General features: G+C 38.3%; 1 protein-coding gene across 2 annotated transcripts; it reads right to left on the bottom strand.

The window, feature by feature from the left end:
• Positions 1–17979: 17979 nt before the first annotated feature.
• LOC133797563 (probable carboxylesterase 12) lies at positions 17980–19557 on the bottom strand. Of its 2 annotated transcripts, none has more exons than XM_062235516.1 (2): positions 18513–19557; positions 17980–18276 (listed from the first exon to the last, which is right to left on the bottom strand). In XM_062235516.1, exon 1 carries the CDS (start codon positions 19486–19488, stop codon positions 18514–18516), a length of 975 nt encoding a protein of 324 aa, XP_062091500.1. In that variant the 5' UTR covers positions 19489–19557; the 3' UTR covers positions 17980–18276; position 18513. The 2 variants fall into 2 exon arrangements, with proteins under 2 accessions (XP_062091500.1, XP_062091492.1); XM_062235508.1 differs by having other exon boundaries at positions 17980–18229; positions 18513–19553.
• Between the last annotated feature and the right edge of the window lie 5667 nt (positions 19558–25224).

Genomic DNA, 25224 nt, shown 5'->3' on the forward strand with positions numbered 1-25224 from the left:
TCCAAACACCCATTTGTCCCGGTCTCGATAAACTTCTAGCTCTGCTGCCATATAGCTTGTCACATAACTAAACACTCTCCAAAACTTATCACATTATAATAAGAATAACTTAGAGAAAAGAATACCCGTCAATGAAGCAAAAGTAATTGAAGTAAAGAAGTTTAGTTTGTGCTTGTGAACTCATGATGTGAGGCAGGACATGATAATATGACCATATTCACTTGTATAAAATGGGAAATTTTATGTTTTATGCATGATAATACACATTAATTTTAAAATATGAGCATAAATCCATAAATCAGATTCAAATCAATATAGCATGCTCATACAACAATCCAGGAACGCATTTTATTTAGAGCATTGAATTGAATACATATAAATGAAACATACCTGACATTGAGTCTCCAATGTTCATCTTTGAATCTCTCACGATCTACACAAAACAATATTAGAAAAACAATACAAGAGATATCTTATGGAGAGCAACCCTTACCAAACCATATGACACTGTCAATTTTCTCAACAACATATATGTTCAATATATATGTCTCATATGCCTTCTTACCCTAAGGGGTATATTGGGCCTATTGGGCTTATATTATCAGATATGGTAGACTATGATTTAATGGGTCAGCCTATAGTCTTTAGGGTGCTACTATGTGCCTCAATTGCAATTAGATTAATATTAACCATCCCATTATGGTCTTTAACTATTCGTAGGCACTCTATAAAATGATTGTGATAATGGAATTATGTTTGTAATTATATTAGTCCATATAAAATTCTAACATTCTCCCACTTTGACAATATAATCAAACCACCATAATATTGTCCATCACAAAAGACAGTCTAATAAATCATATATAATATCATATCGATAGGATACATATATTATTTATGATTCGGTCTTGAAGACATTAAAAAACAATAACAATCATTAAACCAAACATGCATGTGGTACATTAATCTGAGACTATGCGCATTCATCTCCTTTTGTACCTGTCACTTCGGTGAACAATAGTATATACTTATATAAACATATATACGTAACAGCAACAATAAGAAGTGACTTCAATTATCATTATGCATGTTCCTAACAAAACACAAGCTATAAGCAATCCATACAAAATACTAGCATGTTTGATACATAATAACAAAACTCCCACTGAGCTCAACAAGCTAGGCTCCTAACAATCCCATTCGAGCAACATGCTCCAGAAATACACATATGGGTAAGCCTTTCGTTAGTGGGTTTGCCAACATGCTAGTGGTAGGCGTATACTCAATAGAAATGAGGGACTCAGCGACTTTCTCTTTAACAAAATAGTACTTTATATCAATATGCTTTGAGCGAGAAGTACTCCTAGTGCTCTTAGAGAAAGCTACTGCTGCGGAGTTGTCACAATACAATTTCAGCGGCCTCGAAATAGAGTCTACAACATTCAAAGCTGAAATGAAATTTCGCAGCCATATTGCTTGACAAGTAGCCTCATAACACGCCATATATTCTGCCTCCATCGTAGAAGAAGTTGTGAGTGTCTGCTTGACACTTTTCCATGAAACAGCTCCTCCGGCCATCATATAAATGTAGCCTGAAGTGGACTTTTTATCATCCACGCATCCTGCATAATCAGCATCACTGAACCCAACTATATCAAGAGTGTCAGCTCGCCGATAAGTCAACATATGATCCTTTGTACCCTGAAGATACCTCATGACTATCTTAACCGCTTTCCAATGGCTAAGACCAGGATCACTCAGGTATCTACCCAACACGCCAACAACAAAAGCAATATCAGGGCGTGTGCATACTTGAGCATACATCAAGCTACCAACCAATGACGCATAAGGAATGACTTTCATTTCATCTCTCTCTTTATCATTTTGTGGACATTGGGCCTTTGAGAACTTATCACCCTTCACTATCGGTGCCTTCCCAGGAGAACATGCATGCATATTGAATCTTTTCAAGATCCGATCAATGTAAGTCTTCTGAGACAAACGAAGAATACCATTAGCCCTATCCCGAAGAATCTGAATCCCAAGCACATAGGAAGCCTCACCAAGATCCTTCATATCAAAATGGCTAAACAAAAGTTGTTTTGTCTCAGACAACAGATCAGAATTATTAGATGCAAGCAGGATGTCGTCAACATACAATACTAGAAAAATGAAACTGCTCCCACTGACCTTCATGTATATACATTGATCTACAACATTCTCCTTGAAGCCATTTGCAGTGACAATCATATCGAACTTGAGATACCACTGCCTTGATGCTTGTTTAAGCCCATAGATAGACTTTTTGAGCTTGCAAACCATGTGTTCTTTGCCAGACTTCTCAAAACCAATAGGTTGAGTCATGTAAACATCTTCAAATAAATCTCCATTCAAGAAGGCAGTCCTCACATCCATTTGATTGAGTTCTAGATCAAAATGAGCAACTATAGCCATAATGATTCGCAACGAATCTTTGGTGGAAACAGGTGAAAAGGTTTCTTTGAAATCAATACCTTCTCTCTGGCTATAGCCCTTAGCCACAAGCCTAGCCTTATACCTTTCCACTTGCCCATTCGAGTCACGTTTGATCTTATACACCCATTTGCATCCAATGGGTCTGCAACCTTTGGGTAATTCAACCAACTCCCAAACTTCATTTTGTGACATAGAATTCAACTCATCTTTCATTGCATCCATCCACAACACAAATTGATGACTATTCATAGCTTCTTGATAGGTAACTGGCTAAAAAGTGTTTCCGACATCAAACTCATGTTCTTGTAAATAGACAAGGTAGTCATTAGGAATAGCAGACCTGCGGGTTCTCTGTGATCTTCTCACCATAGCTTCATCATCCCCAATATCAAGATTTTCACCTTGGTCTTGATTTTGAGGTTCATCATGAGTTTCTACCGGAATCTGTTCAATCACAGGGTCATCAACAGGAGCGGAAGCGGAAGCAACAGGTACAGGGACATAAACACGTTCTTCCCTTAATACAATTTCTCTTGACCCTTGACTTGAACCAAATTCTTCTTCAAAATAGACAGCTCTATCTGATTCTATCACTCTGGTGGTGTGAGAAGGACAATAGAACCTGGAACCCCTCGATCCAATAGTGTAACCTACAAAATAGCCACTAATAGTTTTCGGATCAAGTTTCTTAGATTGTGGGTTATAGGGCCTTACTTCAGCTTTACATCCCCAAACATGAAAATGACGCAAACTCGGTTTCTTACCCGACCACAACTCATATGGTGTCTTTGGGACAGACTTACTAGGTACTTGATTCAAGATATAAGCAGCAGTTCTTAATGCCTCACCCCATAAAAATTCTGGCAAGCTAGAATGAATCAACATACAGCGCACCATGTCAAGAAGTGTGCGATTTCTCCTTTCAGCGATTCCATTCTGTTGGGGCGTCCCTGGCATTGTATATCTTGCATCAATACCACATTCCTGCAAGTATTTGGCAAAAGGCCCGGGGTTCCTTCCAGTTTCATCATAACGTCCATAATACTCTCCACCTCTATCAGAGTTGACAGTTTTAATCTTCTTTCCCTTTTGAAGCTCAACATTCGTCTTGAAAATCTTAAAAGCATCCAAAGATTCACATTTTTCACGAATGAGCTCAACATGACCATACCGGGAAAAATCATCAATAAAGGTGATAAAGTATCTATAACCACCCATAGCAGGTGGAACAAAAGGCCCACAAATATCAGTATGAATAGTGTCCAATACATCTGTGCACCTGTCTGACTTGCTCTTTCTAACCTTGGTAGTCAACTTTCCTTTTATACAATCAACACAGGCAGTGAAATCAGAGAAATCAAGATCCTGAAGTACACCATCCTTCACCAATCTCTCCATTCTATCTCTAGAAATATGGCCTAAACGTTTATGCCAAAGCATAGAAGATTTCAAATCTGATCTTGCACGTTTTGACCCAACAATAGCATTAAGAGAAGAAGAACAAGAAGAAGTAGAAGTAACAGGAAAAACATCATGTAAATCAAGCTTATATAAGTTTCCACATAAAGTTCCATTTCCAACCAACATAGAGTCACGATACAAAGTCAGTTTTCCAGTTCCAAAATGAAGACTATAACCTAGTCTATCCAAAATAGATACAGAAATCAAATTCCTCCTAATAGAGGGTAAATAAGCAACATCATGCAACTCCAAAAAATGCCCAGTATTTAGCTGCAGTCTAACAGTCCCAAAAAATTCAACTCTGACTTTAGTATCGTCTCCCATGTATACATGCTCCTCCAACCTACTCGGTCTTCTTCGGTTTGTCACTGCCTGCAAGGAATTAGTAACATGAATTGTAGCTCCAGTATCTAACCACCAAGTGTTTGAGGGCACATCAATAATATTGGACTCTAAACAAACCATCACAAGACAATTACCTTTCTTCTCTAAGTGAGCTTTGAGCTTTCGACAATCAGCTTTCTTATGCCCAAAGCATTGACAAAAGTTGCACTTCCCTTTGAAAAACTCATTCTTATGACCAGTTGAAGATGAGCTAGCTTTCCCATTTCCTTTAGGATGGTTGGCTTTCTTCTTAGGATGCTTTTGGTCACAAGAGTTGTTGGAAGTGAACTTTCTCTTGTGAGGATTGTTTGGGTTCGTCACCATGGAGATACTTCTTGCCCTACCTTTTCTCATGTCCTCCTCTTCCTTGGCAAGAATAGCAGACATCTCCCCAACAGTCCATTGCTCCTTCCGAGCATTATAGCTTGATCTGATTGAATCAAACTGAGATGGAATGTTCTCCATCACTAACCACACCATGTAATCCTCACCAAGGTCCATATCCATGGCCTTAAGTTTATGATAGTGGCCCATGAGCTTGTCAATGTGAGCCCTAATGTCACCTGAACCATCGAAAACAGTGTGATGCAGCATGTTCAAGTGTTCATTCTTCTCATTCTTTGAGAATTTCTTATACTTTTTGTAACGCCCTACTTCCTTAGAGCCGTTACTAAGTGAGTTTTTAAGACAAAACAGTGTGCAATGGACTCACTAACCGAGGTTTTGAAACAAAAGTGTGACTAATTAAAAGTTAAGGCTGTAATCTTTGAAAATGCGTCATTTCATTAAAACTTCTATTATTAAACATTTGGGATCCCAAAATAAGGATTGAAAACTATTTACATCTTGAAATAAGTTTACAGTTGATAAATCATAAAATCATAGATTATTACAGCCATTTTCAAATAAACCCCCAACCAAAGCAGTCGGGCAGGCCAAACATGTACGCGCCGCTTCACGCTCTCCGTACTCATGGTTGGTTGATTCAGTCATTGCCCTTACCTGCAACACAGAGCACCCGTGAGCCGAAGCCCAGCAAGAAAACTCATGCAGAACATAACATATGCAATGTATACAGTTATCATAATAGATAATCCACAAATAAACAAGTCAATCATTAGACTAAGCAAACACAGCCAAGCCGCCCCAGAGCCTTACCGAAGCCTGGGGTATCGGTTCTCACCGCGAGGATAACTCATGTATCCCTTGGGTCCCACCCTGAATATAGCATAACACATGTATCCACCGGGCCCCGCCCTGACTATAGCATCCCATGTGCTAGGTGTTACTTTCGGCCCACGGCCGCCCCGGCTTACGCCGTACTCGGCCCACGGCCGCCCCGGCCTACGCCGTAATCGGCCCTTGCCGCTCATTTCATCATAATCACACATATAGTACATTCGAACTAATCATTCACACACATCATGATTCATTTAAGGTTTAAACACTTGCACATAATACAATCTGGGGCCATGCCCTACAATCACACAGTGGGGCCATGCCCTATTCTCGGGTGTTATAGTTTTCTTACCTGAATTCCGAGCCTCCTGATGCACTAAAGCCGCGAGCACGGTCCTCTAGCACGAGCCTCACCAACAACCTAGTCACAACACACAAGAAACATCCCTCAATACTAATCAACCCAAAACCACTTCCCGGGACCAATCCCGCACTCTCGGGACCTCTAAAACCTTAAAACAACACCCCGGAGACATCCTCCGAACCCCCAGAGCAAAGGCCTAAAATTGCCGAAAATGTCAACCTTAAATTTGCCTTGTGCCGCGGCACCCATCAGACAGGGGCTCCCTTGCCGTGGCACGAAAAACCTGTGTCGCGGCACGCCATCGCAGACCCAGAATTCTGGGTTTTCTCCTGCGTTTTCTCCGAGCTAAAACCTTCCCAAATCATACCAAACCAATACCCAAACCCCAAAACCAATTTCAAGCTTCATATGAACAACTTAACAACCTATAGGCACTAGATACAAGACCAAAACATCAACACACTCAAGAATCCACCCCTTGATTCCTAATTTCAGTATCTCAAACCAAAAACTCAAACACACTAACTCAAGCTCTAGATTTCACAATTCAAAACAGAAATCAAACTTAAATGCTCATAAAATCCATACCTCAAGTGGAGAATCCACCCAACAAGCTCCCTTGATTCACCTCCTAAGCTCCCACTTCAGCCCATTTTCCTCTTCTTCTTCTTCTCTTCCTTGCCCTAACTCTCCTCCTCTTCATTTTAGCAAAGCCAACATATATCCCAAATGCCCAAACCGTGACCCACTAAAAACCCAGCTGAGAATTGCCTATAACCCTTGCCAAATGACCATTTTACCCTTTCCTACTAATCCTCCTTAGCTAAACCTCAAAGGACACTTAAGTCTTTTCATTTCTACCACTTTTTACCTTAAAACTTGTTACCCACAGCAGTAACTAATGGTTACCCAGGTTACTAAATCTCCAATAACCATTACCCGCTAAATCTCAACTTAGCCATAAAATTCCCGAGATACCCCTAGGCTCCTCCCGAGCCGGGTATAGAAATCCCGTTGTGACTCTTAAGTTAACTAGCTCTCTAGGACCGTCTCGGCACATGCATCACAATAATACAACCACACCCACGTGGTACAATTCACAGAATACAATTATCACATATCAGTACAGTTATGCCCAACATGGCCAAATTACAATTACGCCCTTCTAACACGATCTGGGCCTACATGCATACTAGTAAACATAGCCATGCATCTCAGTTAAACAAATAGCCAAATAACATGCTTTAAATCATAACCATGCATTTAACTCATAAAATCACACATAAATCCCAACCTGCCCTCCTGGCACACTAATCAAGGCCCTTAAGCCTTATTAGCGAAATTGGGTCGTTACAACTATCCCTTCCTCATAAAAATTTCGTCCTCGAAATTTTTCCAAACACATCAGTCAGCAAACCCGCAACTCTGTCCCTGAATCCCAAGGTCCAGCGCCTTTACTTTAGTTTCCAACAACTCTCTTCTAGGCGCAACAATCTTGCCCCACAAGATCTTGTCTAACGGCCATACACTCGATAGCCTCTCGTTTACACCGCAACCCTGCTGAAGCCTCAGGGTCTGCCTAGATTACAATGACCAATTCATTGTCTTATTCCTGATTCCATAGATACTCAAACGTCATCACCTTTACAAGGTGGGATCAGCTTGTAGGCTCCGCTGGCCTAACACTTAGTACCACTTCGAAATTTTATGCTGAATCAAGAGTCCGAACTCTCCCTTCTTTCTCTGGACACCTTACAGATCCTCGTCTGTTATTATGCAGAGATACAATTCTTTCCTTCCGGAGCTTTATTTCCTCATAATTTAACAATTCACAAGCTCTTTATTCTTTCAGATAGGCAGACACTCCTACCTTAAGAATTCCAACAGCCTCTCTGGCTTCCTCTCTGAGCCATTGCCAAATAGTAGTATCCACTATCCTTCACCTTTTACCATGTCCTAGGTCGCGTTACATTAACAAGACACCAGCAACTGCCACCACGGCTAATTCCTCAGGGATTACACTTCCCTTAATACCTCAAGTATTCGCATACTCAGCGCTCAATCCCTTAAGATATCTGATAAACTTTCAGACTGGCATTTTACTTGCAATCAACTGATAGTTCCAGGTTCCCACTCTGTTCTTTTCGTCCTCTAGGCCCATTCCAAAATTTAAACTACTAAAGGGTCTCAATTCGATATCATCGACGCTCCATCCTGAAACCAGTTCACTCGACCCAATCAACATTAACTCAAACAACCGAGTTAAAACTCTTCGTGTCCAAATACCTTACTTAAGGTCTAATGTGGTCTATCCCCATGATACACTACCACATTACCTAAACGCTGTCACCCGCTCAGCCCTCCCGGTACAACGTACCCTAGGAGGTGGAATGATGTCCATTCAGAATCCTCATTCAAAACCATATCCTGCCTGGATCCTTCACTCGATCCTGGTATCCTACTGTAACACCGTGACAGGGTCCTTCCCTGTTTCAACTCAAGCCAACACTTCGGATTCCATAGCTCAATGACCCTCACCAGCTAATCAAACCTACTAACGTTACGCCAATCTCAGTCATTGCCTTATATCCTCCATCACAATCTATGGCGTTATTCCCTGACTGATACTCGCCTCACAGCTAGGAGCTCCGCCTCTAATTATATCTCCCCTCGATCAATCGAGGATTTCAAGCACTGGTCGTCCGTCTGCTACTTTTCACCGCATCTGGGTCTCAACGTTATCTTTCTTACTAACACCCAATACTCAAGTACCTTATGCCATGCACAACTGCCGACTTAACACTCCAAGTGTATCAACCAGGTTCATACCTTCGTCTCCCGCAAGGTTCAATCCATCCTCGTGCCAGATGCGCCTGGGCGTGCACAATCCATGACGCACTCCCACCAGTCCATACCCTTACCATAGATCAAGTCTTTTATGCCATCACTCTTTACTTAGCCAAAACACACGCAAATTCCATCATCGTCCGTAACCAATCAAGTCTTACCTTGTCTTCTGAATTCTTTCTGATGTGACATCACTCAGTCCGTCTAACCTTAAGTTTTACTGTTCTCCTCGCCTCTGATGTAGTTGTCTCCGGAGGTGCTTGTGCAATAGATGTCGCGCTTACCAGTCCTGCTATGCTTTCTGTTCTTCAAACGTTCTTCATTAGCTTCTTTGCGGCTTCAGATCAAATCTCCTCATGCCTGTCCTTTCTCCTTGTAGCTCTAATCTGAGTATTCCTGACGACGCTCAAACTAACAATCCGTAGAACCTTACCTAAGATTCCGCCTTCTGGGTACAAACGTCTGTCGCATAGTCACTTGCTCACCATTTCCGTCTGGGAGTAATCCACATGTACTGCTCGTGAACTTGAAGGGAACTTGCCTGAACCATTCTTGTATTCTCTACTTAAAGAACTTGCCTGTGCTGCCGTAGCTTGAACCAAATCTAGAATCTTTGCTACCAACTCCTCACACTTTACTCAGTTCAAAACGAAATTCCTGAAATGTCTCTTTCCTTGGTTTCCAACTGGTAATAAACAGGTCATAGATCAATTCTTAGGGACATCGTCCCACCTTGTATCCAACCTTTGTACTTTCCGTCCTAACCCTGCGATGCTAACAGTCCCCGCAGTACAACACTCTGGCTACTCCAGGGCCAAATTCCTTCGATTGCTTCAATAGACTTTTCTGTCGGCCAAAACCGTCTTTTACAACATTCCTTATACCAACCCTATCTGTAGTCTGACCTTGAAGTATTACCTAAATCTTTCTGTGCATAACCATATAGCTTTCCCACTGGTCAGCTCTGTCTCCTTCACGTACTCCAGATGATATCCTCAACAATCCTTCTGCCAGAGTTTCTAATTCCTTCTCAATAAGTATTACTGTTCTCAGCCTCTCAAATGGCACCATTGAGGCAACCTCTCTATGTCCATCACCCTCTCGGAGCATTCATAACACCGAGCCCCTTCCAGTTTGTTACATAACCCAAGCATAAACCATTCTGTTAAATACTCATCCTCGAGGAATCATCCTCAAACTACGAAGGTAGCAAGGCGTTCAAGTTCTCCGTTCCCTCACCACGGGAATTCCATTCTATCATACCGAGTCATTCCAGTTAGACGCCATGCCCTCGCCTGACCTCCTCTCAGGTGGCATCCTCTCCCTCACGCATACCAATAACCTCCCTGGTTCCTATCACCATCTTGATAACTAGCTTCTCACTCAGGTTTCTTTCCAAACTCAAATTAGGTGCCCAAGCACTGTCTGGGGTCCTTCTACCTCAAAATTGAGAATCCGACCTCGCTGCATTCTATCAACACAAGTACCATCTTATCAATCAGACTTTTCCCCCTTTCTGGCAAACCAGAAGCCATAGAACTAACCGGGGTTCCTTTAACTCGATTATCACGAATCTAACTTTACTAATTCCATCAAAGGAAGCATCGCCATAGCGACTCTAGCACTCATGCTCTAGACATCAACCACCAGTTCCTCGAACCACATGGCCCTCTCCGCCAACCACATGCAGACGATAAGACCTCACATCAGAGCGGCCCAAATGCCCTGGACTATCCCAGAGTTCCATCCTTAAATGGGTCACCGCCAATTCCAGCTACATCCATCTGTATAACTTTCCGAAATGAATTACCCAAATCACCAAACCCATCGATCTACGCTGTTGTTACCCCCAACAGTCCAAACCAAACTTATAAGTCCACCAGTCTCCACAGTTCAAATCATGTCTTAAAAATCTCTTCTAACCATTTATCATCTAAGTTCTTTCCAACCCATTAAGCCAGTACCTCAGCCCGAGTGCCACTTCCAGGCATCTCTCTGCCTCAATATTTAAAACAACCCTCTAATCAGGATCTCTCATCCTCATAACCAAGGGTGGAATTAACTCTGCTCACCTATTGATAAATTCCTTGTCAACTCGAACTCTCCTGAAAACCCGAGGATAACACCCTTTAAACCTCTCATAGAATACCTTTATCTGTCCATACTTCACAGTAGACCAACACTGGTAACCTTACTATTAAAACATCGAAACCAGCTATTTCCCCAGAGAAATCCGCTGTTCACCTATCCCATCTCAACTAACAAACTCCGCAGCCTACTCACACACTAGTGACTCCTTTGCTGCTACTTTCAGGGATAACTGGAGATCTCAACTCCGACTTATATCTAAAAACCCCTTTCAACACAATATCAGGTCCCCAAACCCTTCTAGGAACCAACAACTCGAGTTCATCTGTCAAAACCGACCAAACTCCTGAACTCAGAGGTTCATACCCTGAACCAACTCACATCTAAATCCAAATATCCACATGCATAATGCACACACAAGCATATACTAGGTCAAAACCACATTATAAACATTTAGCTACCAGATTCAATCATCACTAAGTATATCCATACTCATCATGCTTCATACAAGCCAATATACAGATATAACATATGAATTTAATCCGGAAAATTAACCACATAAACTCAATATGCGAACCATTATGCCAATATTCATCCATATGCATAATAGTATTATTCAGCATGCATCAATCTCAACATGCAATAATCAAGGGCCAGGCCCTATCAGTGTCTCATGCATATGTCATTTCATTCCTCATGCTCCATATAAATGAGCAGGCAAACAGGGCATTCAAACAGATATTTAGACATGTCAATCAATCATACCAACCAACCCTGAGTCGAGCTTGTCACTGACAACGAGCGTAAATGTTCGGTCGATCTCCAGAACCAATAAACCTTGGCTCGCTCTGATACCAAGTTGTAACGCCCTACTTCCTTAGAGCCGTTACTAAGTGAGTTTTTAAGACAAAACAGTGTGCAATGGACTCGCTAACCGAGGTTTTGAAACAAAAGTGTGACTAATTAAAAGTTAAGGCTGTAATCTTTGAAAATGCGTCATTTCATTAAAACTTCTATTATTAAACATTTGGGATCCCAAAATAAGGTTTGAAAACTATTTACATCTTGAAATAAGTTTACAGTTGATAAATCATAAAATCATAGATTATTACAGCCATTTTCAAATAAACCCCCAACCAAAGCAGTCGGGCAGGCCAAACATGTACGCGCCGCTTCACGCTCTCCGTACTCATGGTTGGTTGATTCAGTCATTGCCCTTACCTGCAACACAGAGCACCCGTGAGCCGAAGCCCAGCAAGAAAACTCATGCAGAACATAACATATGCAATGTATACAGTTATCATAATAGATAATCCACAAATAAACAAGTCAATCATTAGACTAAGCAAACACAGCCAAGCCGCCCCAGAGCCTTACCGAAGCCTGGGGTATCGGTTCTCACCGCGAGGATAACTCATGTATCCCTTGGGTCCCACCCTGAATATAGCATAACACATGTATCCACCGGGCCCCGCCCTGACTATAGCATCCCATGTGCTAGGTGTTACTTTCGGCCCACGGCCGCCCCGGCTTACGCTGTACTCGGCCCACGGCCGCCCCGGCCTACGCCGTAATCGGCCCTTGCCGCTCATTTCATCATAATCACACATATAGTACATTCGAACTAATCATTCACACACATCATGATTCATTTAAGGTTTAAACACTTGCACATAATACAATCTGGGGCCATGCCCTACAATCACACAGTGGGGCCATGCCCTATTCTCGGGTGTTATAGTTTTCTTACCTGAATTCCGAGCCTCCTGATGCACTAAAGCCGCGAGCACGGTCCTCTAGCACGAGCCTCACCAACAACCTAGTCACAACACACAAGAAACATCCCTCAATACTAATCAACCCAAAACCACTTCCCGGGACCAATCCCGCACTCTCGGGACCTCTAAAACCTTAAAACAACACCCCGGAGACATCCTCCGAACCCCCAGAGCAAAGGCCTAAAATTGCCGAAAATGTCAACCTTAAATTTGCCTTGTGCCGCGGCACCACTTTCTTGTGCCGCGGCACCCATCAGACAGGGGCTCCCTTGCCGTGGCACGAAAAACCTGTGTCGCGGCACGCCATCGCAGACCCAGAATTCTGGGTTTTCTCCTGCGTTTTCTCCGAGCTAAAACCTTCCCAAATCATACCAAACCAATACCCAAACCCCAAAACCAATTTCAAGCTTCATATGAACAACTTAACAACCTATAGGCACTAGATACAAGACCAAAACATCAACACACTCAAGAATCCACCCCTTGATTCCTAATTTCAGTATCTCAAACCAAAAACTCAAACACACTAACTCAAGCTCTAGATTTCACAATTCAAAACAGAAATCAAACTTAAATGCTCATAAAATCCATACCTCAAGTGGAGAATCCACCCAACAAGCTCCCTTGATTCACCTCCTAAGCTCCCACTTCAGCCCATTTTCCTCTTCTTCTTCTTCTCTTCCTTGCCCTAACTCTCCTCCTCTTCATTTTAGCAAAGCCAACATATATCCCAAATGCCCAAACCGTGACCCACTAAAAACCCAGCTGAGAATTGCCTATAACCCTTGCCAAATGACCATTTTACCCTTTCCTACTAATCCTCCTTAGCTAAACCTCAAAGGACACTTAAGTCTTTTCATTTCTACCACTTTTTACCTTAAAACTTGTTACCCACAGCAGTAACTAATGGTTACCCAGGTTACTAAATCTCCAATAACCATTACCCGCTAAATCTCAACTTAGCCATAAAATTCCCGAGATACCCCTAGGCTCCTCCCGAGCCGGGTATAGAAATCCCGTTGTGACTCTTAAGTTAACTAGCTCTCTAGGACCGTCTCGGCACATGCATCACAATAATACAACCACACCCACGTGGTACAATTCACAGAATACAATTATCACATATCAGTACAGTTATGCCCAACATGGCCAAATTACAATTACGCCCTTCTAACACGATCTGGGCCTACATGCATACTAGTAAACATAGCCATGCATCTCAGTTAAACAAATAGCCAAATAACATGCTTTAAATCATAACCATGCATTTAACTCATAAAATCACACATAAATCCCAACCTGCCCTCCTGGCACACTAATCAAGGCCCTTAAGCCTTATTAGCGAAATTGGATCGTTACACTTTTCCTTAATGGTAGCAAGAAAATCCTTTGCATTTTCAGACTTGGGAATACTATCACGAATGGATTCATCCATGTGATATCTCATAAGCATCAAGCAACAACGATTGGAGTGTTCCCAGTCCTCGTAAGATTTCTTATCCTTCTCAGTAGCATCATCAGCAGGCTTAGATGGTGCATCAATTCTCAAGGCCAAGTCCACTTTCATGAAGGTCAAGTTCATCGTGATATTTTCAATCCACTGCTTGTGGTTGGTTGCATTCAGCGTCAAGACGGCAGGAGATCTAGGAATGTTTACAGCTGAATGAGAAATAAGAGCAATAACTATTAAATACATGTTATGATAAACCATGTCATTTGTGCTCTTTTCTCATCAATATATGATCGCAAAATAACAAATGATCATTATGTATGCTAGAGTTCTTAGACAAACACACAAAATAGAACTCATACACAGGTAAGAACAATCTATTAAAAATTATAATCAAATACATTAATTTACTATCGAAAGGATAGATAAATTGTGATTCATAATATTTAATAAATTTTCTTCACCATATTAAGCATCCTTAGCAAGCAATTATTATCGATAGGATAAGTAATTACTTGTATGGATCTTAATGCAAATTTGGAGGATGATACAAAATTTAAATAAATTAATATTTAAATGTTCCTCATTACCAAACAATTTCCATGCTTATTCTTACGACAGGCAAGAAAATAAACAATAATTGTTGACAATATATAATAAGATTCATGCCACAAAAGATTAAATACAAATACAATTATGAATAAAATTCATGGATTAATCTTGTGCATAAACATATATAAAATAGGGTATTAAAAGTTGAGTGAATTTTTTTTTTTTTTTAATAAAACAGTCTCAGAAAACGACGTGTCGTTTTCAAAAAATGACTGTCGTTTTTCAATATATAACGACCCCCCTTTCGTCAAAACGACGTGTCGTTTTTCATATAAAAAACGACCCCCATACGTCAAAAACGACGTGTCGTTTTGGGAAAGAAAACAGCCCCTTTTTGAAGAAACAACACGTCGTTTTTGTCTGACAGAGACAAAACGACATGTCGTTTTCTTCGTCCCTGACCTTGATTTTTCAGCATACGGGTCGCCTCGACCCGGTTTAGTCCGTGGGTCCGACCCGACTGAAAAAGGTGGTTCCGGCCACTGTTTTGGCCACCGTTTTGAGGGGTTTTCCTCCATTCATCGTCACCCATCACCCCATCTCTTCCTATAACTCATTTATTCCCAAAAAAAGATGAAAAAATCCATAAATCTGAAATGGGTTTCTCCATTGTTAAACTTAAAAAAAAAAGCTTGATATTTTCATAAATAAAATGCCAAAAAACAAGTTGAAAACCAGTATTCATTATCAAATCTAATTTCCCCATTAACATATAATGATTTCGAAATTTATTGTGAAAAAATTAGATTTTGAAAAATTGGGTATATATCAAAATTTCAAGCCCTAAAATCAAATAACCTGGCTCATGATACCAATTGTTAAATATAAAACAATACTATGAGCATAAATCCATAAATCAGATTCAAATCAATATAGCATGCTCATACAATAATCCAGGAACGCATTTTATTTAGAGCATTGAATTGAATACATATAGATGAAACATACCTGAGATTGAGTCTCCAATGTTCATCCTTGAATCTCTCACGATCTACACAAAACAATATTAGAAAAAAAATACAAGAGGGATCTTATGAAGAGCAACCCTTACCAAACCATATGCCACTATCAATTTTCCCAACAACATATATGTTCAATATATATGTCTCATATGTCTTCTTACCCTAAGGGGTATATTGGGCCTATTGGGCTTATATTATCAGATATGGTGGACTATGATTTAATGGGTCAACCTATAGTCTTTAGGGTGCTACCATGTGCCTCAATTGCAATTAGATTAATATTAACCATCCCATTATGGTCTTTAACTATTCGTAGGCACTCTATAAAATGATTGTGATAATGGAATTATGTTTTTAATTATATTAGTCCATATAAAATTCTAACATTCCAAACACCCATTTGTCCCGGTCTCGATAAACTTCTAGCTCTGCTTCCATATAGCTTGTCACATAACTAAACACTCTCCAAAACTTATCACATTATAATAAGAATAACTTAGAGAAAAGAATACCCGTCAATGAAGCAAAAGTAATTGAAGTAAAGAAGTTTAGTTTGTGCTTGTGAACTCATGATGTGAGGCAGGACATGATGATATGACCATATTCACTTGTATAAAATGGGAAATTTCATGTTTTATGCATGATAATACACATTAATTTTAAAATATGACAAAATTATATTGCATCACAAAATAGGTTTTTTTGAAAATTTTTAACTATAGTATCCCTCTTATCAACTCTTCTCTCTCTACCATGGTAGCACCACCACCACTACCTCACAATTGAAGCTCTCTCTCTCTTTACCCATAACCATCCCTTTAGATTGAAGCACCATTAAAGCACCCACTCCAATTAACACTACCATTGAAGAACTAGTCAAAATTGTGTGCTCTATATCCAAAATCTAAGGTTTTATGAATGTAAACTTGTAGATCTCGAAAAAATATCAAAACTAAAAAAAATCACCTGAAACGAACATTTGAGTAAAAATATATGCATCTCCAATGCTTTCATCAAATTTCAGCACAAAGCATTGCATTTGCGATGCAAATGCATGGTTTTTGACCAAAAATCAAGATTTCGTTAACGAATCGCAAATGCATCGTTTTTTGCCCAAAATTAAGATTTCATGAATGCATTGCATTTGCATCACAAATGCATCGTTTTTTTTTTGTGCCAAAAAACATAATTTTATGAATGCATCGCATTTGCATCACAATAATACATTTGTGATGCATTCATAAAAACTTGATTTTTGGCAACAAAAAAAAAATGATGCATTTGCAATGCAATTGCGTTGCATGCAATCTTGATTTTTGGCCAAAAACAATGCATTTGTGATGCAAATGCAATTCGTATGCGATGCTCTGCGCTCAAATTTGACGAAAACTTTGGAGATGCATAACTTTTCACTCAAATGTCTATTGCATGTGATTTTTTTTTTTCTAGTTTTGGTATTTTTTTTTTCGAGATCTACAAGTTTATCCCATGAAACCTTAGATTTTGGATATAGAACACACAATTTCGACGACTCCTTCAATTGGTACTTTAATGGTGGTGTTAATGGGGGTGGGTGCTTCAATGATACTTCAATCCAAAGGGATGGTCGTGAATAGAGATCCGAATGAGAAATGATAAAGAGAGAATATTTTTGAGTGAGAAAAATAGCTTCAACTATGGGGTAGTGGTGGTGGTGCTGTCATTGTAGAGAGGGAGAGCATGAGAGACATGTTAAGAGAGAGAAGAGTAATGAGAGGGGCACTATATTAAAAGAAAATTAAAAAAAACTTATTTTTGTGATGCCACAATTTTAAGGCTAGGTAACCATTTGGTACTCTGTGTTTTTGCAAAGTATCATTTTGGTATCCTGTGTTTACAATAATGCTCATTTGGTATCATGTATTTTGAAATCGTACATATTTTGTACCCTAAATTCAAATTTAATTAATAAAATTTTACAAATTTAATCAAAATTCTCTCAATTATATGAGTTCCAAATTTATATTTAATTACTTAATTACATATAAGTGATGACAGTTTGTCGTATTAAAAAAATTTTATCTATCAAATCTAAGTCTAGGGTACCAAATATGTATGATTTTAAAATACAAAATATCATATGAGCATTATTGAAAAGAGATAGTACCAAAATGATAATTTGCAAAAGTTCAGGTACCAAATGAGTAAATTCCTTAATTTTAATTTTAGTGTACATTATCATTCTTAAAGCATGAAATTTTCCTTTAAAATTGGCCTCTATTTCCGAGTCATGATGCATTGCTAAATCATGTGTGGGATTGTGTTTCCGATACATGTAAGACAACACTCATACGAAATTAACCTAAGCAAAGACTAGCATATCTAGTAACTAACTGAGAATAAAATAATTTCAGCACGACATTATTACAAACAAGTTACAACTACACCGTCTCATCATTGTTCGAACAGGAAAGAAAATCAATACAAGTTCACTTTATTTTTTATTTATTATTTTCAAAACGGAAGACTAGATAATATATATATATAGCTGATCAACTTTATCTTCACTGGTTCCATTACCTGTCTCTGTTTCTCCATGCTCTCCCTTCAATAGTTTCACATTTGCCCATTAACAACATTGTGAAAGCGCCTATAGAAAATTACATAACAGTTGTCACGTACTAGCCAGATTCATGCCTGTTATGTATAGCTAATATTGTTCATTATTGGAACAATATAATACTAAAGAAACAATTTATAGTATAGCTACACTACATCATTTTGTATTATCTACTTGAAGTAGATATTTTAGTTCTATACTACAAGATACAAAGCTATTTATTTTATAATAAGCAAATTAAGTAGAGATTAACTTGATTATGGCGTCTTTTTAATAGTTTGAATTCATGTATAACACAACGTGGATCATGTACCTTATTGATTGATAAAATTGCAGATTTGAGTCATAAAGACGCCAGCGTTATGAGAATTGGGATTGAACAAATGGAAGACGTGACCTTCACCTTTGGCCTCTATGACCTCAACAGACCCTCCCCACCCACTCTTCTTCAACACTTGGCTATAAAACCACCCGCGATCCTTTAACCCATCTTTTTCCGCCACACAAACCAGCACTCTTCCGCAACCCAACTTCCCCACATTAGGATCCATATTCGGGTTTATAAACGGGTCATCCGATCCATTCTCCGATGACGGGTATACAAACTTCCATAAAACTCCCGCATGCGCTTCATCCCCGGCAGCGGCTCCGTTGTTAGCCTCGGCTCCGATGGGCTCTTTCCCCCAGAAATACGGATGAACTAAAACGATCCCTTTCAGATTAGCCCCAGCAGGAAGTCCCTGAAGGCCCGCTCGCAGAGCCATGTGGTGGACGATGTTAGCGCCAGCGCTGTCACCAGCAAGAAAAATTCGCCCGAAATCAACACGAGAATTGAGCCACTCGTTTGGGCCGTTTCCGTCGGAATGGTTTAGGGCCCATTTGAAAACGGCCCATGAATCCTCGTAGGCGGCCGGAAGCGGGTGCTCGGGGGCTAATCGGTAATCGACGGAGACAATGAAGATGCTTCCTTGAGATGATAAGGAGTTGAGGTAGTTGTGGTAAACAGGAGAGGCGGCGGATTCGACGCAGAAGCCACCACCGTGGAAGTAAACGAGGAGAGGGACTCTTCGGGTCAGGTCGGTGGTTACGTCGGGTTTAGCAGGGAGGTAAAGCCGAGCAGATACACCGGCTTCGGAAGAGATTGCGACATCGTTTGAGTGAACGCCGGTTCTGGGGTCAAGGGAAGGGGGGACGGTGGCTGTCCCGGTGAGGCGCTCCAGTCGGCCGTCTTTGTAGACTTTGAGGAGAGGAGAAAAATCGTGGGCTATTTCGTTTTCCATGCTTGCCATTTGATGATAGGACTGACTGATACAGCACAGTAACTTAATAGAAATGTGCGTTTCGTTGTTTGAAAATAAAATACATTATACAATTGAAGCCACTGAAACGTTTTCAACTTACCATAATAAAAAAATAAAATCATAACATTAGTATGAGCACAGAAATTGGCGCTGGTTAGGTGATAATTATTACAACAGCGCCAATTTCACTTTCACTGTCTTCATATGTGTCATATTTTAAATAAAGTTTATTTTTACAAAAAGTAGGCAACCAATTACAAAAGTAGACAATGAATTAATAAATTTCTACCTAATAGCTTTATTCTGTCATAAAATGGTTTTTTTTATTTTTTTACATTGGGTGAATGGTAGGGTATCGGTATGTCATTTGCATATCTAACATTGTTTTAATTGGGCATATATGATATAACCATATTATTATTGTACATATTTACTTAAGGAAAATTCTAAGGTAAGTACATTGGTTTTGTCCTTATCGGTTGGGGCACTATTATTTTTTTGGTGTGTACATAATTTACAATTTTTTTTTTTATATGATAATGTACATTGTAGTTATAGTAGTCATTTTATTATTTTTTTAAAAAATGTTGAATAATTTACTGTACCAAAACCAAAATTCAAAAAGTCAGTTGGATGCATATATTTTTTATTCATATGTAAAATAAAAAATTTGAACCCTAATATTGTTGCCGTAAATTATTCAGAATATCCTGAAAATTAGTGGGATGCGTGCTAAAACTATTGTTGATGCAGTTTTTTGTCAAAAAAAAGAGCAATTAAGCTAAAAAGATTGTTCAAGAAAAATAAAAATGAACAGAGAAGATTTTACATGGTTCAACAATTAAATTTACCTAGTCCACAAGGCACTTTTATTGATATGATCTGTGTTTAAAGCTAAAATCAATTTAACAGGTTCCAGCACAATGTTTGTGCGAGAAAAATAAAAGACTACTATCCAGGTATTTATAGACCTAGTTTCAGATACTCTTCCCCATGATTATAGGGTTAGTTACATAACACTACAACAATATAAGGGTTTTATGATTTTATTTGGGAGACATTAAAAGTCTACAATGTCTTCCATGGGGGGGAGACATCGTAGGTGGAGACATTGTAAGCGCACATCTCATGTCTCTCAATGAGAGAGGTGAGAGACATCCCACGTCTCCCAGTGAGAGAAGTTGAAAGGTGTCCAAAAACGTGGACTTTCAACCTCTCCCACCTCTCACAGTGGAAGACATTAAAAAGTCTCTTATTTAAACAAAATTAATTTATAATTAATATTTTTTTAATTTGATTTAATAATTAAATTTTAATTTAAATTGATTTAATAATTAATTAAATTGAAATTAATTTAATAATTAATTAAATTGAAATCATTTTAATATTAATTTAAATTGATTTAATAATTAATTAAATTGAAATTGACATAATTAATAAAATGAAAATACAAATCTTCATTAATGAAATTTAAATTGTTTTGCAAGAAAAAAATATTTGTTAGACATATGCAAAATTAACAAATATTGCACTGTATATGAAGAAAACAGTAAAAAGTAAGAAAACCTAACAACGAGGTCGGTAACTTTGGATTATCGGTAACACATATGTCGCTCATTCTTGTCGCAACTCATCAATTTGTGCATATGTATATGTCGTACTTGTTAGTTGCAAAAATATAAAGTAAAATATATTAATTAATTATTTGATTACATTTATATATATGATTTCAAAAATAATTTGTAAATTTTAATTAATTATACCGTTCTCAAGTAATGTCCTGGACTCGCATGTTCAATCAAATCCTTCAACATCCTCATTATGTAGTATCCACATGTCACATTGTCCGCTTTGTGTGGACACTAATTATTTAAAAGTATGAGTAATTCATTATTAAATTGACACTTAGTAAAAAATGCATACATATTATTCTACTTCATGATTATAAAAGTTCAAAAATTTAAGTTGCAATTACTTACCTGGGGTTGCTTAATGCGTAGAGTATCAGGGATCTCGACATCAGGAAGATTCATAGAGAGAAAAAGATTGAAAGTGCTTACGATCACTGATACAATCTCCTCACGGTTATTCAGATCTGAGTTCACCGGATCACAACAATAAACATGATATGCATATGGTGCCAAAATAAGCAATGTCCAATGTTCACTGCATAAGAAAAACAAAAAAAAAAATTATAACTCAAATGTTAATCAAAGAAAGTATTGATATGAGTTGGACAAATGACAAAGTTTTAAACTTACCCATGGTTTCCAAGGGACAAGCATAACTTGTTATTTAGATTTTACGTCATTACATCGTCTGAACAGATTTTGAACATGGTATTCGAATGAACTTCCTTGAGTGGCTACAATAGGATTGACAAATAAAAATTTAATTTGACGACCCTGTTGTACCACATATCTATAAATGAACCTAATGCAAAAATACAAAAATTGTTATCTAAATGAATAAATCAAATTAGAAACTTAAATGAACGAACTTTGTGAGATATATACCTCATGTAGATGATGACAACTGTTTGTCAAATCTTCTCCTTTCGAGCAAAATGAAGTATGTCATCCTTAAATATGTAATAATGTAATGTATCCTGATCAAAAACTTCATACTATATGCTTGGACTGACACACTCACCATCAACCCACTGAGATACGATATTGTGTAATCGTTTCAATGGAGTGTGGGGTTGTGTTGGAGGAATTTGTGGTCATCTTCTTTCTTGTGGCTGTTGTGTTGACGAAGCTTTTGGTCGTTGTGATCTGGTCCTACTTGTAGAGGGAGCCTGTATACAATAATATCAAAAATTAAAAAAAAACAAAGTGCAAACAAATTAATATGCAATAGTAAAGATATTTATATAAAAATATGGCATCAGCTCATGTTATATATCTTCAAATATAATGACCAAATCTTTAGGCCACTCTATTGGCGTCCCAATGGCTTGAGCAACTATGTACATATCCAAATCAGGATATGCAAAAGGGAGAGGAGTCGTTGGCTTAAGAACGCTAGTAATCATAACTTGGTAGTTGTTGCCTGCCTCTCTTTCAATGAGTTTACCTGATGTAACAACGTTTAAAACTGAACCAATGACTAATTGGCATGTTGGGCCCTGTGCAAGAAACAAGTTATATACAAATGAGCTTGTTGAAATAGTAAATAAATATATTTAGTTTTGGAATATTCAAGAAATTTTAATTACCTCTTGCAAAAGCGGTCGTAGTGCAATAATTTGATCTTCTGCTTGAGGCACTAGTGTGTCAAGAGTATAGTAGGACGCATGCGCTGGTGACACTAGTGGGTCAGGCACATTGTAGGATGGTGGGGCTGGTGGGACTCCAATGTTGGATCCCGACCCTCTCTATTGGGCCATGAATTTTCTCAAGAGTTCATCTTGTTGTTTAAGGCACTCTTTTAGACATTGTGCTTGTTGACGATGTTCTTCTTCTTGTGTCTGAAGTCTTTCTTTAAACTCATTTCTAATGGTGTCATTCGACGAAGGGGCTTTCGATTTATTTTTCATTAAGGTAGGTGTTGGAGTATTTCAGTATACTGTGCAGGACACACTGTGCCCTTTAGCCCTAACACGTCCTCGGGGCTTAGGAGTGCCCAACGCCCCCGTCAACACATCATCAGGGCCATCAGGTGCATATTTACCCTCAGCTTGGAGTTGTCGGTAATGATCCCATGAAACAATATTCATAGAAATTTATATATAGAAGCTAATAATTTGATATACCAACATTATTGAAAATGAACATCTACAATATTTTTTTGAATCTCAGAGGCCTCTCCAACTAGCTCTCATTTTGCATTCTGACGACCCATGCTCCACAAGTCTACCCTATCAACTTCAGTCAGGCTTTTACTACTATGTTGCAGTAACATCTCTTCAAAACGCACATAGCCTCCTCTAGAGAGGTTGTGGTTGTATATATTCAATGCTCGATAAGTCTACATCTCTTTTCTCTTTTTACGCCACTCGGGAATTAATCATGAGTTCACAAACTTTAACCATTCATCTAGCTTTATGACATTCTCAGATCCAAATTTAATAGCTGGCGGGAACTCATTTGGGAATTTTTTTTTCAAAGCGTCATACACGTTAACACTTGTGAGATTAGTCTTCCAATTTTGAAAGTACTTTCCTGCATCCATCAATATCTGCTTCTTTTGTTTAGGGTCCAAATCAAAAGTTTTCTGCAAGTTCGAAAGTAATAAGAATCATATTATCACAAAATATATATATTTTAAAAACATTAAATGAAATATAATTAATAAAATCATACCTTCATTATATCTCATATTTTATTTTTATCCACCATACTAACATCGTTCCAACTATGAGTGTTGATGGACACAGTGGCTCGAACAATATCTCCAAGTTGTGACGAAACATTACTTCTAGTCTCACCAACTATTTGACCATACTTGTTATATTCAACATGTGTAAGATGTCATTCACTCATTTTTTTGGTGTTTTTAGATATCCAGGTGCGTCTCTCACATTTTTATGTTCATTTTCCACTGGCTGAGAATGAGGGAGAGGCTCCCCCTCATCAGTACTACCACCAAAAGGATCACCCTCCATCTATGAATCATAAATATCATTATTATAACCATTTTGGACACTCATAATCATAAAAAAAGTTATATAAACATTTGAATTGAAGATGAAACCAAAAGATGAAACTTTATTTCACATATCATAAACATATCAAACCAATTAAATGTTACCTCAAGACCCATTATCATCAACCCATAATCCTTCACCATTTTCACGGAAACAAATACTATCATAATCAATTTCATCATTATCTTCTATTGTGGTGAATGTAACAAGTTCTTCTTCGAGAGGTATATCATGTAAATCACCATCTTTAATGTTTCATTCTCTTGTTTGCATTGGAAGAACAATTGACCACTGGTTTTCTGAAGGATCATTCATATAAAATACTTGTTTGGCTTGTGAAGCTAATATAAATAGGTCAGATTTGTGCCCAATTCATTTTAGATTAACTAATATGAAACCAAAATCTTCATATATTATGCCACTGTCACTTTTCACCCAATCACAAAAGAAAATAGGTACTCGAGTTATGATATAATCTAACTCCCGAATTTCATTAACTACTCCATAAAAAGTCAGATTACATTCAACTGGATTTTTGTCTTTGGCACTAGAGACTTGCACAATTTTAGCAACAAGTCTAACACCACTGTTTTGTGTGTTTCTGTTGTTATCGCGCTCCCTATTGTTAAATAGAGTACCATTAATCATGTATGATGAAAACTTGATGACATTAACAGAAGGTTCTCGAGAAATTCACTTAACGATGTCTAAAACCTGATTTGATGTGTTTTTTTAATTCTGACACAAACTATTAAATCAACATAGCAAAAACAAATTACTAAAAAAAACCAACCATGTCATCTTTTAATTACCAATAAATGACAACCTTCCATAATCAACACAGTTTAACTTTTGTTCTATCCAACTACTAAAATTTCGATAATGTTCGTCTTGTAACCATTTTGGGTTCCTTGACTTGGATGGAAATTTGGTCTTTATCCAGTTAAAATGTTCCCTTCAATTATACATATGTTGTTAGACAATTGAATATACAAAATTACACAACTTAAAGTTAATGTATTATATGAATATAACTCACTCGATATAAGGCTGAATTTCATTTATATTCTGCA

The sequence above is a fragment of the Humulus lupulus genome, chromosome 1, assembly GCF_963169125.1.
Source record: "Humulus lupulus chromosome 1, drHumLupu1.1, whole genome shotgun sequence".
In the NCBI taxonomy this organism is placed as follows: domain Eukaryota; kingdom Viridiplantae; phylum Streptophyta; class Magnoliopsida; order Rosales; family Cannabaceae; genus Humulus; species Humulus lupulus.